We start from the raw sequence: 17,805 nt of genomic DNA on the forward strand, positions 1-17,805 counted from the left end.
TTCACTAAAAAGGCAGTGTTTAATCTGTGGACTTAAAAGTGGAACAGGAAGTAGAAATAGGATTTATTATATCTGAGGTAGAAATTACATGCAAACCATCTAGAATCCTGGTTTCCCTAAACTGTACTCTTTGTGGAGGGACACACACCACCTGTGAGTCAGTCCATCTAAAATCAGAATCTTCAGCTAGGGGAGATTTGGTTCTGCAGCTGGTTGTTTCCCTGAAACGTTGTGCAACCAGACTGGAACAATGCCATCCATACCAGGTAGAGCAGACCTCACATCCAAGTGTTGAGGAAGAACTGGCCGAGAAGCTGGAAATCTTATAATAGTCACCTCAAATAAATAAACAAGCATGCAGTGGTGGTGGCATGTGATAAAATAACAACTGTCAATTTTTTGTTCAGAAGGAGAAATGAGAAGTCATTGATACCACCATCAGTTTGTTAGAGTGATAGCAACAGTCTTTAGAAACTATTTTTAAGAATTAGTTGAAAATGTGATACTTATAGATTAGAATTTCTTAGGTTTGCTGACATTAGGGTTGCATCGCACTACCCTCATAACTGTGAGTGCTGATTTATTTTCCAGACAGAAGTAATGTAATAGATCTCATTTGCCTTGAGGACAGCATTGATTATGGCTCTCTTTCAGGAATTATATAAATGAAGGATATCAGGATTATTACAAGAACTGTAAACTAGTTAATGAGTTGGTCAGAAAGGAAATGTCATTAAGCTGTGAGTATTAACCTGTAGGGAGGCTACTCAACAAAGATTAGATTGTTGACTGAGCTCATTTTAATCTTTTTTAAATGCTCTCAACAAAGTAAAAGAGTGTTGAAGAAATCCACCAATGACACAAAGCTGAAAGGCAGTGTTGGTACAAAGGATTCTGGGACTTTAAATATATTAGGTGACCTCAAATGGCAGATATTAAATAGATTTCAGTAACAAAAGTGCAAAGGCTTGGATTTAGGGACTGCTAAGAATAACCTCAGCTATAAGTGAGGATCTTGTTTAGAAATGGCTAAAATGGAGAAAAGCTTGGCTGACCACCCCTCACTCAAAGGTTGACTGTAAGATGTGACTGTGAAGAAAATAGTGTATGATCCTAGCATGTGTTAATGCAAATATTCTTAGTATAGATAGGGAAGCAACAATGCATTTGTATAATGTCCTGGTAAAACACCTGTGCTTGTTTGTAAAACACAAAATGCTGTGTGCATTCTGGTAAGACAGGAAAGCTTTATTTGAACTGGGGAGTTTGGAGAACATATATTAAGAAGCTTAAATCCAGATTTTCTTTAGTCCTGGAGAACAAAGGGTGATAGGATCTAAGGTGTCCCTCCATAAACAAATGGGGAAAGCAGCTAACAAAAGGAGCTCTTTAGATTTTAAAATTAAAAAAGTTATAACAGCAAACTTGTCCATAAAGTAAAAAATATGTTTTCTGACCACCTGAGCAGGGCAGTTGTAAAGGAGATTGATTGCTCATTGACCCTTGACCCATTTAATAAAAAGATCAAGAGGATTTTTTCTAGTGCCATGTTCCTTTGAAAATGCTTCAAGACTGCTACTAGCAACTTCAGTCTAAAGTTCATGAACTACAAGACTTTATTATTTCACCTAATATATATAATTACTGATAAAAAATTCATTATCATGGAACTTCCTAGAATTTGTTTAGACTATAATTACTCATAAGTATTCAAATGTTACTGTTTAATGATCATTCCTTTTTTATTTAATGCTGCTGCTTTGCAGTCTACCGATCTTTGGAGATCAGTCATTATTCAAAGAACTTCAGGTTTTGGGCAACCCCAAACCTTCCTGTAGGAAAGAGTTTAAGTGACCCATGTTGTTTTCATTATTATACTTTGTTTTCTTAGATACAAGTCCTCACTTTTCAAAATACAATTTTTAAGGTAGAGAGAGCTACTATGTCCATTTAAAAAGGAAGCAAGAGGAATCACATATTAGACCAAAGTCAGTTGTACAAGTGCAATGGAATCTAGAGCTCTAGATGAGAAGCAGCCTATCTTTGAAGATTACATCATGGTACAATAAAATTTTGGGTTACTCATAATAGTAGCTTACACAGAAAAAAAGATTCACTGTTCTGGCTAGGAATTAGGAGCAATTTAATTTCATTTGTTTTGATAGTTTAGTATGAATTACAATTAAAATACCGTTTGTTTTGATTTGCAGATGCGGTCTGTCGGACGAATATTTAAATTCATTGACATGCCAACAGAAGAGACAGAAAGCATTAAGCCACAGAAGAATAATCAGTTTTCAGATGCCCTTTTAATTGAAAACAGGCATGTGAAGGAAGAGAAGAACTGGCCGTCTGGGGGCCAAATGACTGTGAAAGACCTTACAGCCAAATATGGTGAAGGTGGACCTGCTGTACTAGAAAATATTTCTTTTTCAATAAGTTCAGGGCAGAGGGTAAGACACTGTTTTATTGTGGTTTCTTCTGACTTCTATTAAGCTTAAGTATAAAATTGTCATAAACCTATTTGATGACTAAAAAGGATTTTGAGTCCCGTAACATTTTCTAAATGAAATTGTTGCAAAATAAAATATCTTCTAAACTAACTGAAGAACAGAAATGACTTAGGATAAAATACATGTGCAACATTTTCCCAAGCTGTATTCCTGTGCCTGAAATCCTGCTGCTGTGGAGAGGGGAGCTTGCTGGTGAATGCAGGTGCTGGGGACAGGCTGACCCGACGGGGCAGGGCACAGAAGAATACAGGGTGCCGTGCCAAGGGTAACGCACCGCTGGCTGCGGCCGCTGGAGGGTGGAGGTGCCGTCTCACCCATGCCATGAGGGCTCTGTGCCACCCTCAATTATTGTGCAACATAAACAGCTCTATCCTTACAGGACTATCAACCTCTCTAATCCTCACGTGTGTTTGGGGCTGTGTTTAAGAAAGGGCTTTAGCTTCAGGACAGCATTTAGGTAGAAGTTTAACACTTGGCTTCAAGTTCATGCTAAAAACCTATCCTTAGTGGAATGGAAAGAAAGGTTTGTGATTTCCTGAGCTGAAGGCAAACAGAGGAAGAGGAGATTTTAACTGTCCCACGTAAATGAGAAAACAGGTTCAGTGACAGCTCCCTGGCCTTGACATGAGGCACATATTCACTCCTAATTTGGATAGCACCAGTCTTTGCCAGTTTTTTTAGCTTTGTCTGGGTTTACACAAACTGAATGTTTCATCTACTAAGTTTGAGGGCACAAAAATTTTGAACCCAGAGTTCCAACTTCCTGTAGCACCATCCTGAAGGCACTCTGCATTTGAAAGAGAGATACCTGTGACTCCTGGAAGATTTTCTGGTAGATTTTCTTCCTGGAAGATCCCTTGAAGCAGTAGAGTAAGGAAAATAAAAGACACTTTTGTACTGTACAGAGAGGGGGAGAGAGCAGTAAAAACAAAAATCCTTTTCTCGAGGGCTGTGATTCAAGTTTTGTGATCAACCCTGGACTCAGATGCTCCTTAAACTGGAAAGAATTTGTCTCTACTGCATAGGTAGTGCACCAAGAAGGAAAGAGGAGTTCTCCTCTGCTGAGGGATGGAATGGAATGGAGCACTCATCTAGTCCCACTACCTTACCACTTAATAGCTGTCCAGAAGTTAAAGCGTATTATCAAGGGCCTTTAAGACTTACAGGCTTGGGGCATCAATCACCTCTCTAGGAAGCCTGTTCCAGTGTTTGACCACCATGTTAGTAAAGAAATGCTTCCTAATGTCCAGTCTGACCCTCCCCAGTGCAGCTTTAAATTCTTTCCACATGTTCTCTCACTGGATCCCAGGGATAAGCGATCAGTTGCCCCTCAGCCTCCTCTCCAAACTAGACAAGCCCATCTTCCTGTTCACTCATCACAGGACATTCCTTTCAGCCCTTTCACCAGCTTTGTTGCCCTCCTCTGGACTCATTCACCTCCACATCCTTCTTAAACTGCAGAGCCCAGCACTGCACACAGCACCTGCAGTGAGGCTGCTCCAAAGCTGAATAGTGTGGGATAATTGCACCTTTTGCCCAGCTGGTGCTGATGCTGTGTTTGATCAGCCCAGGATGGGCTTTGCCCTCTTGGCTGCCTGGGCACACAGAACTGACTCTCATTGATCCCCCCCCTCAGATCCCTCTCTGCAGGGCTGCTCTGCAGCCACTCCTCTCCCAGTTTATACTTGTGCCTGGCATTGCTCCATCCCAGGTGCAGAATCTGACATTTGGATTGTTCAATTGCAATTAAATACTGCTCAGTGTTCCAAACGATCAGATTTCTCTGCAAGGCCTCGAGTCCTCAAGAGAGTCAACAGCATTTCCCAGTTTGGTGTCATCAGCAGCTTTGCTCATGGTGCATTTGACTTCTGCATCCAGATCATTGCTGAATACATGGAAGAGAACTGTCCCTAGGATTGAGCCCTCAGGAGTAGGGCTGATGGCAGTCACCAGCAGAGGTAGCCCCATTCACTACAAGACTTCAGCCACTCTTCAGTATGGTCACACTAAAAAAGCAGCCCACACTCAGACAGGACAATGTTAGCTGTGTAAACCCAGATGTTGGGAAAGCAGCATCTCGGAGTTTGTTGGTGGTTACTGTAGATATTTTCTTTTTCTGGCAATAGGTTGTCTCCCCTACAAGGGAAGCACAACTTTTAAAAAACCTCAAAACCTATATTACTGTGTTTCTTCACACCTTAGAGATAAGAAAAATCAGCATCAACTGGGCAGGTAGAGGACTTGCGCAGATGCTTAGAGGTGTCCAATGGGATGATGTCTGCTGTAACCACTGCCTCTGCCCCAAGCTATCCCACTAATCAGAGTTAGGCCCTTTATTTTCAATCATATGAGAAGTAACTTACAAGGGTGATCCAAATGAACTCCCTACTTATTTTTCGGTTTCTGGATATGATTTTGCTGATGAGGGCTTCATGGCAAAGTGAAGGGAAAAGGCACAAAGAGCTGGGCTGATCAATGCAAGATAATAGACAAGCAAATTTCTGTCCTTCAGCTAAGGGTAGGCTAAAATATTTTTCATCTAGTTAATTCTAAAAAAAGAAAGAATAGTCACCCCAGTGTTTGATTCTGCCCTTGCTGTAGGCTTTTATCATTCCCACATAAATGATGTTTGCTATCCTGTTGAGATCCATCTGGACTGTTCTTCACTTCTGAGACCTCTAAGGCTTTTGCCTTAGTCTGTGATGTGAAGAGTATTAAATGTTTGCTTGTATGATTTGCATTGCAGGTCGGCCTTTTAGGAAGAACAGGTTCAGGAAAAAGCACTTTACTTTTTGCATTTTTAAGACTGCTGAATACAGAAGGGGATATCCAGATTGATGGAGTCTCCTGGAACACAGTCAGCGTGCAGCAATGGAGAAAAGCATTTGGAGTGATTCCTCAGGTAATAAGATTATTGAATATTTTTTGTGCCTTTATTTTCATTGGTTCTATATCTGTATGTACATGTATGCTTTTAAGATGTTTGTTATTGTATGCTGAGAAAAAAAACAAACCATGGATTTTGTGAAAAGGGGAGTGGCATGGACAGGTGGAAGGATGCAAACTTTGAATTTTTAGGGTTTCTCTGCCTCTCCCACAAGAACTCTTCTAGAAATGGGAAGGTACAGCAGGCTCAAACAGAAGTATTTCCAGCCTGCTAATCCCTGCCTCTCTGAGACAGTTTGCATTTTGATTCAGGATAAGATAGTGCCACCTCAAGAAAAAAAATACAATCAGTGTTCTCAGCTACTGTTTTCTGAAGCTCTACATCACATATTATGGTTAACATGTGGACACTGCACATTGTGTGCTTTCCCTGGCAGACTGGTAGCAAACATATAAACCTAGGGCTTCTGAGTCTCTTGCCAATTTTCCTGCCACTGCACAGCATCTTGTATCAGTTACATCTGTGGAGTAACACTGATACGTGAGTCACACATATTGACCATCTCTTCTTTGACAGTTATACATCAGATAGTTCTTCAGTTTCCAGACATGCACAATGTCCTCCATAACAGTATTCATTCCTTTGGAAATCCTGTGACTGTGGCAGACTAATTCAAGTAACACTTGATGGCAATCTCACCAATGAGTTGCTCGTTGTGTCAGGCAGCAGTGGGAGATCGACTGCAGATCAGCCTGCCTCGCTGGGAGGGGCCAGGCAGCCTGTCCTGCCTTTATCCATCCATCCATCCTTGAGGGTGGCTACTAGCCCCAGAGACTGAAAAATATGGTTTGATCCCCAGTCACCTTGGATGACCTGCTCTTTGACACACCCACAAAGGAGTGGGCCAACCAAGGTGCCCAAGCAGCCCTTTTTAGCTGTTAGCTGTCAAACCCTAATTGTGCAACTCCCTATCCTGCCCCCACAGTAAAGCTGTTTCCATCTTGTTGCTGTAAAGATTTGATTTGGTCCCTGATAGTTTCCCATCTGAGAAATGTGGTTTTTGTCTTAGAAATCTGGTGATTGTATGTGTAGTATAAAGCTGTTGTTGCAGTGACTACATGACGCACTTTAAAATAGTAGGAGAGACTCTGGGACAGACAGACTGTTAAAAATAAAAATGCCCTAAGTTTTACAGCCTGGGTCACTGTTAAAAGACACTGAAATATTCATGCTGGAAGAAAAATGGCCTCGATTTTGCAAACACAAGGAGGACTAAGAATTCAATTTTTCAATGGGATGATCAGGTTTGATAGCTTTCCTCTTCCCTTTCAAATATGTTATTCCATGGTAGCCCAAGTGCCATTTATTTAGGGTAGGCATACAAAGCAGGCACAACTTTCTTTTCTTTGTGCATTTCATGCTCTGAAATTTTCTAGAGGCAGCAATTTTTTAGCACTTTGACCTTGTCAGAACAGACCCTTTCCTCCCTGCCACGTTACACCCTTAACAAACCAAGCCTAACAGAGCAGTGTTGAGTCCACGTGTTGCATTAATTTTTTACCTGAGCTCTGCCTGTCACACACTGCCTGCAGAGCTGAGGCTTGCTTGGCAAGCTGCCATTTGATAACTGACCTCTTGTCACCACTTCTGTCGTCTCTTCAACATTTTCATATCTATCTATTCCTTTAAACTCTTATTTCTTTATTGCAGCTGGTTCAGTTCTGCAGAGTAATTGTTGCTTGCGACTACGACAAAAATGTCCCCCATTCAGATCAAGGCAGCTGTGCAGTGAATTGCATGTGCAGCTGCTTGTATTTAGTTTAGAGGACAGGTATGTTGTACAGCTGTCTTCTGAAGCATGGCTGTACAGGATGAAGGATGCTTTTACCAGTAAGGTATGTCTGCACTGGAAAATTTTCCTATAGAGCCAAGTATACATTTCTGTATTGGAAGGGGCTTCCTTATCTCTCTCATAGTCATCTTTTTCTTCTCAGCCTTTTGCCCTTTGGGATGTGGTTGCCCACCAGAATTTCTGTGTTCCATCTCCAGCTGTCCTTCGGAATGCAGGGACTGAGAAGTAATTTGAATGCTTGGTAACAAGCAGTCTCATTGTCTCAGTGAAAATATGAGGGATAATTCTCGTAGCTGAGCACTCACTATAGAGTCACTAATGGTATAGAAAATATCATTCTGCAACCATCAGCAAAATGCAAGAGACATTTATTACATGAGCATATAACTTGCCCTTCTGCTAGTGAGGTGCATTGTTAGTTCATTGTTAAAATTACACATTTAGTTCACATTTGGAAGTCCCTGATACATGGATCAATGCCAAATAATCCCAGCCCTCCATTCTCTCTAAGGTCATGAGAGTTGCCAGCCTGTTTGCATGCTTCAACTCACAGCACTTGTCCCAAAGCCTTGGCAAAGAACTGCACATTATGCCTCAAAAGTTCCCACATTCAGAACAAAATGAAGTTTTCAGCAGCACTTTCCCAGCAGGAAGGAGAAATTGCATATGCCACCCTGCCTTTCCCAGCAGAACAAAGGGAGCCTTTTGTTCTTTGCAATTCACCTAAAGCTTCAGAATGGAAAAAAAGTTGCCTTTCCTTTCCTGGGAGGCTGTCCTACAGCAAAACCTGGATATTCACTGTCTCCAGGAGAGGCTTCGCCAACAAAAGGAGAACGGAGTTCCACCTGAGGCATGCTTCCTCCTGAAAATTTTCCAACACTCTCCTTCAATTCCTTAACCCCAAGTTTCCCAATTTAGTAGAAAATAAGTGCTTTTCCAGTGTGGGAACTTCACTAAAGCACCACCACATGGCACACACAGAGTCCTAAGACTCTGCTCTCTGCTCCATGCAGGCTGTGCTGGAATGACCTGCAGGGTGCTCAGGGATCACACTGAGCAGAAGCAAAGGTAAACCCCTTGTTTCTTTCAGTATCTCAAATCTGGCTGCCATGCCTTGTAGAGGTGTGAAGGGTTAAATGATATAAAACATATTTCCTGAAGCACTCACAAGGAAGTTCCTTGCTGTAGCTTCACACCTGGCTGTGCTGCTGAAGCCCAGCCTGCCCAACACTGCTCCTACAGGCTGTTTGTCATTCTCCCAGAAACAATTACTGCACTCACACCAGGCTGTACTTTTGCACCCATTATCTTTTCTTCCTGGACAGGCTTTTCTGATGATTCTCCTGCCAATATTTGCTCACCACATTTCCAGAGGGAGGATTTTCAGCATTTGGTTTCAACACAGTAAGGCTTTAAAGCCTGGGCCATCATGCAGATTGCATCCTGAAATATTTAATGGAGTCAGATTGAGGACATGCCTTCAGAAATTTGTGTTTGAGGGGAGAACAGGAGACCTGCAGTTGATTTTCAGTTAAAACAAGTGATGAGAGACCTGAGACCCATGAGGTGCTGCTAGCTCTGAGGAAGGGCATGACTTCTGATGTTTTGTTTAGTGTTATTCCATGCATCCTGCTGGATCTCACAGTTTTCTATATGTAAACACTCCATATAGAGTTAAAATCAAGCTCAACATGGAGAAAAACCTTTCTAGAGTTTGCAGGACTGCCAGCTGACAAAAAAAATTGCTTTGCTCCTTTATTTTACTGAAGAAGTGAAATTTTGCAACTTTTATCTTTGTAGTTCCAGTTTTTCAGCAGCTGTCACATTCTGTTCATTGTATAGGTCTGTCTGTCTGTCCGTCTGTCCGTCTGTCTGTCTGTCTGTCTCCAGCACTATTTCTCATACCCTTCAGGCCTGCTTACTTTTGGAGGTCATAGCTGCTTTGTGGTGTGCCAGCACACTCCTGTCTGGTGCAGCTGCTCAGCAGGGGCACTTCCCGCAGAGGGACCTGCAGGGCACTGGGGTGAGGCAGCATCACCATGGTGGGGAGTGCCTGCTGCATCAGAGCCGTGCACAGAGGAGCTGGGGGTGTTAATTAACAACCCCTCATGCTCATGCTCGTTCTGGGCAGTATATAGGTTGAACCCATACATCATAGGTTCAGTGTTGCCAGGGGCACAGCACTTGTATTTACCAGAAAGCTCTGTGGGAGGCAGATGTTTTGTCCCTAAAGGACGCTTATGAAAACAAATCCTCTAACTTTGCATCTGGTGCTAAAGCATTCACACAGTAACTTGATTTTACTTCGTGTTGATATTGCTGTTATAACACAGGCACATTTGTCCTCCAGCCCTGGGGCATGTGGGAGTAAGAGTCCATGGGTCTTGCTGAGGACCTGCACACAGGTTGCAGCAGCAGCTTCTCACAGCCAGGATACTCTTCCTCCTTAGCAGCCTCTTGTCAGCTGATCCTTAACTCTTCTGTGAGCCTTTCCTTAGGTACTCTGGGGTCTTGATTCTCCACATACCACATAAATTGCTTAGGAAGCTTATTGCCCCCACACACCAATACACAGAGGCTGTAGCCACTAATGGGGATTAATGCCCTTCAGAAGGGTTGATTTGCAATATTTGGGGTGGTCAGAACATAAACATGACCATATTTATGTTGCTGAATGTTTTGCTTGTGGGTGGATGTCAGGTCTAAGAAACTGTTTGTTGTATAATCACACCTACTGTCATCCTGTGGGAATTTTAACAAGTGACCAAGAAGGAAATTATTCCAGATTTGCTGCCAGTCTACCCAGCCATCAATTCACTCTTCCAATGCTCTCCTTATTTCTGCTTCTTCCATATTTATGAACAATGTAAGTCCTTCATATTCACTTTTGGGTGTTTTTGTTTCACTTTAGACTTCAACTTTTTAAGAATGTGAAGAGATTTGTTTCTGCTTCTCTTCAAGCAGACCATTAACTGTGCAGGTCACTCATGTGGTATTTACTTAAGTGAACCCTATATGGTTTCTAATGAGCTGGGAGGAAGGAGGTGTTGAAACGGAGAGAGAAGTACCAGAATTCAGGACAATGAAATATTTACTTTGTGGGGATGAAAATCCAACCCTGCTTTTGGGAATAGCTTGCTTTTAGTGCCCTGCTTCTTGAAAGCAGAGTTATTAGAAATAGCAGCAACTTCAGAGGAAAGTTGTACCCCTTATTGGTCTGCCTGGTGCACTTCATCAGGAATGTTTTTCAGCCCTATCTTCTTTAGAACTGGTTTGTTCAGTTAACTATTCTTTAGCACTGAGAAATGAAAACATGCATTCCATTAGTTAAATGTATGGGGCTCAGAGTGTGAGCAAACCCACGTCTGACACTGTTTCCACAGCACTGCTATTTCCACCACACCCACTCCTTGGAAGAACCTAATCCTGCTGCAAATATGTCACCCCACTCATGCCACCTAACCGGTGCCGGGCATGGGAAAAGGACTGTGCTATACTTCACTGAAGCTTTCACTGTTATTAACAATAACAATTATAAGGGACTCTTTCCCCTTTGTCCCTACAAAAATTACTTCAGTGATTAATTTTTAGCTGAGTGTGGTTCTGCAGCTCTGTCAGTGTATTGTTTGCCATGTGTTGAAGGTATCATTGCACTTAAATCCACCCCATTGAGCGCACAGCACCACAGTGCAGCTGCTTTTCTCCTCTGGTTTCTTGAATTAGTTATTTCCTTCTCTTTTAAACCAAATACATTGGCAATAGCATGCATATCTTAATCTAGCAAATTAATTAATGTAATTTATTTTCCTCTGTAATGTTTACACTTTTAATTAATAATAATTAAATGATTAATGTAAATGCGTGTATAAATCACTTTGAAATCTGATGAAAGAATGCCAAGTTTCCAGGTTGGGTCAGATGGAAATCATGACAGACAGGCCAAACTCTGGGAGAGCACTTGCAAGTGTATTCTCTCTCATTTTCTGTTGGTACAGCTAGTCCTCCTCTGCTTTTGGTAGTGTTTGACTACCAAGACTCCAGGAACTTACGTGGCTATGAATCACTGGCATTTCAACATATTTTCTCTAAATAAATACTTTGTTTAGAAAGACGGGAGAAAATAATTGTCTCAATTTTTTCCCCTTGGTATTTGTTGCGTACGTACACAGAAAGAGCAAGCAAATGGTGGTATTTCTCAATAAGGCACTTAAATTCTTTGAGAGCATGTTCTCCGTGCTACAAGCAGTGGGTGTACCTTACAGCATAGAAAAAACCAGTTTCTTAAATGTCCTACAGCCTCAGTGTCCCTTGAAGAACCTAATTTCTCTCAGAATACACCCCATGTAAAAAGAGATTCAACAAATATTTAATTTTGTCTGAGTCACTGCTTCTTGAGCTATAAAATATGTATCTAAGGTATGATGGCCAAAATCTGCTTGCCTGAACTGATGGGGGAAGCAGAATGGTGTAGCAAACTTCAGCTGGAGAAGGGCGTGTTCTCTCTCAGTGCCAGGAAATGTGCATCCTCTTCCTCTCCTGCACTGGAACAGGGGCAGAGCAGGAGCCAGCACAGCCCGCGGTGTCCAGCAGGGAAAGCTCACCCAGCGGGCTGGGGCTGCTGCAGCCGTGTGACCGAGGGACACAGGGATGGGGACATGGTGAAATGCCAGGGAGCAGAATGATGCTGAGATGTGCGTTTGGCTACAATTTATTAGAAAATGAAATTCATTGATGAAAAACAGCTTAGGACAACGCCCCTGAATTTTGACAAATAATAAGCAATAATAAGTGTGCTGGTTTGACCAGGCTATGGTGCAAGAAGGACTCCTCTCCTCTTCATGAACTGAAGATTGAGTATTCTAAAGGGTGGTGCCGGACTGAGAGTTGGTGATTTTGGGGGAATGTATTGCATTGGGAAATTTGGTGGGGGAGGAGGAAGAAAGTGCTTTTGTAAGGTTTTTTTTTCATTTTTCCCTTATGTTTTTTTTTCTTTCTTCTTTTCTTGTAGTTTAGTTAATAAAGTTTTCTTTATTTCTAAGCTGGAGCCTGCTTTGCTTATTCCTGTTCGCATCTCACAGCAGACACCAGGGAGAGGGTATTCTCATGGGGGCACTGGCTCTGTGCCAGGCCTAAACCATGACATTAAGCAATAGTTTTTCCTCTCTAAGCAAAATTGTGGAAACACACACTTTAGGTCTATAATTTTCTTTTGGTACGTTTGAATGTGTTTCACATAGTCACGAATCAAAAATAGTTTTAAAATGTTTATTTCAAAATGAAAATGCAGGAAATGTTTTATTCTGAAAACTGCTGAAGTCTGAGGTTTGCTGGTTTTCAGGCAAGTTTGGCTAAGATTTTGTTAAAATAATTGCCAAAATCTTAATAAATAAGCATTTTCAAAATCACTTTTTTTGGAAAAGCATTTTAAAAAAATTAATAACCTGCAGTTAGCTCTATCTGGTAATTGCAGAAAGTAATTCTTTTGTCTGTATGCTTCACAATTTCCAATGTTTTATACAATGTTTCAGGTTATCTATCTACCTGTGTCTGTATGTCTTTTTTCTTGCAGAAAGTGTTCATATTTTCTGGAAGTTTTCGGATGAATTTGGATCCTTATGGGCAGTGGAATGATGAAGAAATATGGAAAGTTGCAGATGAGGTAAAGCTGTTCAGTGTCATTTGTCTCCCTCTGGTGATGTGGTTGCAGCAGGGTGCTGTGTGGGTCTAATGATTGCCATATTTTACATTTATGTAGAATCTTAAGAAATAAGGGCAGAGGATAGGTCATGCTGTGCTACAAACCATATCTATTATTCTTATGTAAATAGATAGTTCACTTCTCAGGCCAATGGGAAGCCAGCTGGGAGGAGCTCGCTGACAAGGCATTCAGGCTTTTGTTCTACTTGTGTCATGGAGCTTCCTGTGCCATGGAAAATAAGAGTCATGGAATGTTAGAATTCCGAACCTGAAGGTCGTCTTCTAATATTTTGTTGAGTTTTCCACAACATTTTTTTTTTCCAATTCCCAAGCTTAGGGGCCAGATTCTGTTTCCATGTTGCACTGGTGCCACACATTGCAGGTGTCAGGTGCCACTCTTGGCTCTGACAGTGCTGCATGGGTTGCAGAGGTGTCTGTAATGCCCAGGAAAAGTCAGGTGAGCATTACAGGAGGCAAAGGGCTGCAGCCCAGAAAGTGGGTACCTTTCCCCAAGGTACAGATGACCTAATTAATTCAGACCTAACCATACATTGGTGCCACTTTCCTTCACTACAAGTCTCAAGTATCAAAAAGTGCTTACAGGTGTGGGACTTAATCTGAAAGCTTCCTCCTTTCCCATCCAGGAGGTTAACTCTGCCTCTGCTTGCTTTCTTGGGTTTTTCTAATTTCTTCCCTATATTTGGAAAAGAGGAAAGCAGACACGTTCTGTAATTTACTGTCAAATGAAAATATCATGACTTTTTTGTTTAGATGGTGTGACAGCAGCTTTTCAGACAGCCCTAGTGGAGGCAACAGTGTGCTCATGCTGTTTCTCTGCTTCTCTAAGGCTCAGGAAAAAATTTAGTGTGGATCAATATCCTCTTTCTTGAAGAAGATAAGCTCTCCTGCTTTGGAGAATTGTTTTTAGTGTGTTTGAATTGAGCTTGGGATTTTAAAGAGCTAAACCTGATTTACAATGGCGTGAAAACAATTTTATTTTGAAGTGTTTATCATTAAGGAGTTGGGCAAATCTGTATTTGATACGGAGGTTTTCATTGCACGGGCAAGAATGCAAAGCAAATAAAAAAAGAAAGAGCTGTAATACTTTTTACTAGGAGTGATTGGATTGTTTACCAAGTTCATGCTCTTGAAGTCTGGCTCAGCAGTGAGTCAGTGTAACTTGGGGAGCATGGCACAGAAATGAGCTGTCAGCTTATTCCAGACCCATGTTGACTGTTGAGGATTTAGAGGATCCTCCTGAGATCAGCATCAGCTTTTTACACTCCTTGCAATCTGCTGCAGAGAACAAGGCCTTGTCTGATGTTGCAGTTTTATTGCTCCCATATTTCAGCACCTGAATCTGTCAGACTTGTTGACTTGTGAGCTTAAATCCTACTCCTGCAGTCAGCTGTCTGTCTGAACCTATGGGTACATGGAGAGACCTTGTGCAGTTTTAAGAAGAAAAGACCTTTTCCATCGATTGAATGCAGAATTTCATTAAGGACACAATGTGTGTTGAAAAGAGAACAAGGAACAAAACACTGGCATTAATTTGCATAAAAATCAAAGCACGAGCTCTTCAGAAACACAACACATATACTCATACACCACAGTTTAATTTTGTTTCCATGCAAAGGGAAACCCCTTTGTAGGAATTCTAATTTTTTGTTTTCCCTGAAATGCAAATTAGTTGCAGATCAGTGATATTTAAAAAATCCAGGGGAGGTGGCCTTTATAAATTTCTGGAGTTTCATTACATTTTTGTAGAGTTTTATAGAGACATGCAACTCACATATATTTCCTAGTTTTCATATTTTGTAAAAATGTCTCTTGAAACTCTGCTGATAAGGCCAAGGACCATAGTTGGTTTGGATCTGTGGAAGATGGAAAGCTTTGCTTGGAGGTGTAAATCTCACAAGGAGAGTAAACAGAAACACTGGAAGAAACAGTAAGAAAACATCTCCTGGGCTGGACTTTGATTTCTGGTTCAAAGGCAGCAGCTTTACTTGGCATGGGCACCTTTTTAAACACTTTGTCACCAGTGCCAGAGGGAAGCCCCTTGTGCCTTTAGTGGAACCAAACTGCACAAGACCTTTGGGGCAGCAAAAGGAGCACCTGGAAACACTGTCAGAGCTGTAGAGACAACAGCCATGGTGACTGAAGTTATTTTCTGTTGTTATAATGTAGCATATAAATTTTGGTCATTTATATTTTTAAACTCCTAGTAACCAAAGAGGCCTGTTTTCCTTTCAAAAATCACTCTCCATAGCATTTAGAATGATGTAAATGATTACCACAGTCAGCAGTAATTATGTCTTGCCAACTTTTTGTGTCCTTTTTTCTCTGGCAGGTTGGGCTGAAGTCTGTAATAGAGCAATTTCCAGGCAAGCTTGATTTTGTTCTTGTGGATGGAGGGTGTGTCCTCAGCCATGGCCACAAGCAGCTGATGTGCCTTGCCCGGTCAGTTCTCAGCAAAGCTAAAATCTTGCTGCTCGATGAACCAAGTGCTCACCTGGACCCTGTGTATGTTTTGTTCATTTGTTCTGTTTTTTTTCTGTTAATATGGAATAGGAAAACCCATGAGGCAGCACCATCTAAGGAGATCTTTTGTAACTTGTGTGGCCTATTACTAAGTCTGATTTCAGTAATGCATGTTGGTAATTCTGTGCAGGGGGCCAGGGAAGCCTGGCTACAGCCTTTACTCTATGGCAGATAGGTTCTTTGACAGCAGAGGTGCAGCTGAGGCACCACAGAGCTGTGTACCTGAGCAAAGCTCTACAACCCACAGCCAGGCTGTTAGACATGAGTGTTATAGGCCTGTGCAGTTATGGGCATGCACACTGCATTGTTTGTTTGCCTTTCAGAACTTCCCAAGTGATCAGGAAGACCCTGAAGCACGCGTTTGCCAACTGCACAGTGATACTGTCCGAGCACAGGCTGGAGGCGATGCTGGAATGCCAGAGGTTTTTGGTGAGCATTTCTCATGGGCTCACTTACTGCTCTCTCATCACATTTGATGAACATGCAAAACACACCAAGTGGAAATTATGTTTTTCTGCATTGATGGGGGTCATTCAGGGCAGTTAAGCAACCTACTCACTAGCAGAACTGCAGCAGGCTCCTGTTTGCTCCTTCACCTGATCTGTGACAGATGAGCTGGGTCTTGCTCTGGAGGAGCAAGAAGGAAAGTTTCAACCAGAAGGAAAGTTGTGTAGCTTATCCAGCTGCTGATCAGCAGCTGGCGCCTTATATTTTTGATTGGCTCAGGAGATTCAGAAAAATCTCAGCATCTCACAGTTTTACAATTGCAAATGCAGAATCAGCTACACTTGAGCAATAGGAGGCTGCCTGGGGAAGAGGAGTTTCCTAGTATGTAATGATCAGAATTGCTGACTTCTTTAAACAAGCCATGTAAATATTGCTTTCACATGTAATCAAGGGGACAAATTACTAGAGTCCTGGGGTATTCCCTTTGTTACATAAAAATGGTTAGTAAAGAAAAAGCAAGTTATGCAAATTTTTCTTAAAAATAAGGTTCTTCTCTCTTCCCAAGAGTATTTTTTTCACTCTTCTATGAGAGGGCATCTAAATTTTATTAGCAGAATGAAACATGGTTTTTGATGTGTATTTGATTGGATGCATTAGTACAGCAGGAGGAACAGTGCCTGGAGTTAAAGCAGGCTAGTCAGCAGGCAAGTTGTACATCCCTTAGGATGTGCTGCTCCTCGGTGTGTGCTGGACTCAGCCTCGCCCCCAGCAGGCAGGCAGCCTCACCTAAGAAAACGCTTCCCACCCTCCAGACCACATTTTAGCAACAGAGATGCTAAAAGTTCTCTCCTGTCAGATCTGTGCCCTTACCAGAGATGTGCTGACATTGCAGTGCCAGCGAAGGAGCCTGATTTTTCCTTGGCTCCTGCCTGACAGAGAGACTGGCACAACCCTACAGGGTAAACTTATTGTCTCCTTCAAATAGAGGTGAGCAGTGCTTCCTTGTTTAGTGAGAAGAGAGCAAAGAAAAGCTGGCACCTTGCTGGCAGCCTCCTCTCTCTGCTTGTGATAGAAAAATTAACACTTTCTTAGCTGGGCAGTCTAGCAGTGCCAGGGAAATGCCAAGGTACTGGGAGACTTCAATAAAGGGACTCAGAGGTAAAACCAAGTCTCAAGGAGAAACCAGCCAGTGCAGCAGCACTTTATAATTTGGGCACTAGACACCTTTTCCATGTGTTCAAATTTTAATGCATGTTTTTGTGGTTTTAATTAGAAACTGCAGACTAGAAATTAGAAATTGTTAGAAGATGTTTGCCATGTTTTCATGTCTCTTGCCTGATCCATTAGTTGCTTTAGCTGAATTCTGTCAGCACCACCACTGCTCATCTAACAGAGTGATGTTTCTCCAGGTGATTGAGGACAATAAGCTGAGGCAGTACGAATCCCTTCAGAAGCTGCTGAACGAGAAGAGCTCCTTCAGGCAGGCCATCAGTCACGCTGAGCGCCTTAAGCTCCTGCCAGCACACCACAGAAACTCCAGCAAACGTAAACCCCGACCCCAAATCACTGCCTTGCAGGAGGAGACAGAGGAAGAAGTGCAGGAGACAAGACTGTGAGAAGCTGTATAGAGACCTTTGTGGAGTGAATGGTCAGCAGTGCCCCACCGTGACAGGACCAGCACTTCTGAAGCTGCCTCAGCCATGCACAAATTCAGCCTTCCAGGAGGTGTTTACTGAAGCGACCACATGAGCATGTGGGAATTGCTTCCCTTCTGTGGTTAATCATGTGCAAGTTAGCACACTCTTTGAGGCTTTGCCACTTATAGTGGTAAAACCAGATTTCCTTTGGAAAGCTGCTCTCATTGGATA

At 42.1% G+C, this 17,805-nt stretch overlaps 1 protein-coding gene across 1 annotated transcript in view; it reads left to right on the forward strand.

Moving 5' to 3' along the window:
* CFTR (CF transmembrane conductance regulator) overlaps positions 1-17,569 on the forward strand; it is an 86,505-nt gene extending 68,936 nt beyond the window's left edge. The window contains exons 22-27 of the mRNA XM_058805750.1: positions 2,211-2,453; positions 5,260-5,415; positions 12,822-12,911; positions 15,300-15,472; positions 15,814-15,919; positions 17,347-17,569. Of these exons, the coding sequence (XP_058661733.1) occupies positions 2,211-2,453; positions 5,260-5,415; positions 12,822-12,911; positions 15,300-15,472; positions 15,814-15,919; positions 17,347-17,553 (975 nt within the window). The 3' untranslated portion in view covers positions 17,554-17,569. The remainder of the gene's footprint in view (positions 1-2,210; positions 2,454-5,259; positions 5,416-12,821; positions 12,912-15,299; positions 15,473-15,813; positions 15,920-17,346) is intronic.
* Positions 17,570-17,805: the final 236 nt, after the last annotated feature.

This window comes from Ammospiza caudacuta, chromosome 5 (assembly GCF_027887145.1).
Source record: "Ammospiza caudacuta isolate bAmmCau1 chromosome 5, bAmmCau1.pri, whole genome shotgun sequence".
Classification (NCBI taxonomy): Eukaryota; Metazoa; Chordata; class Aves; order Passeriformes; family Passerellidae; genus Ammospiza; species Ammospiza caudacuta.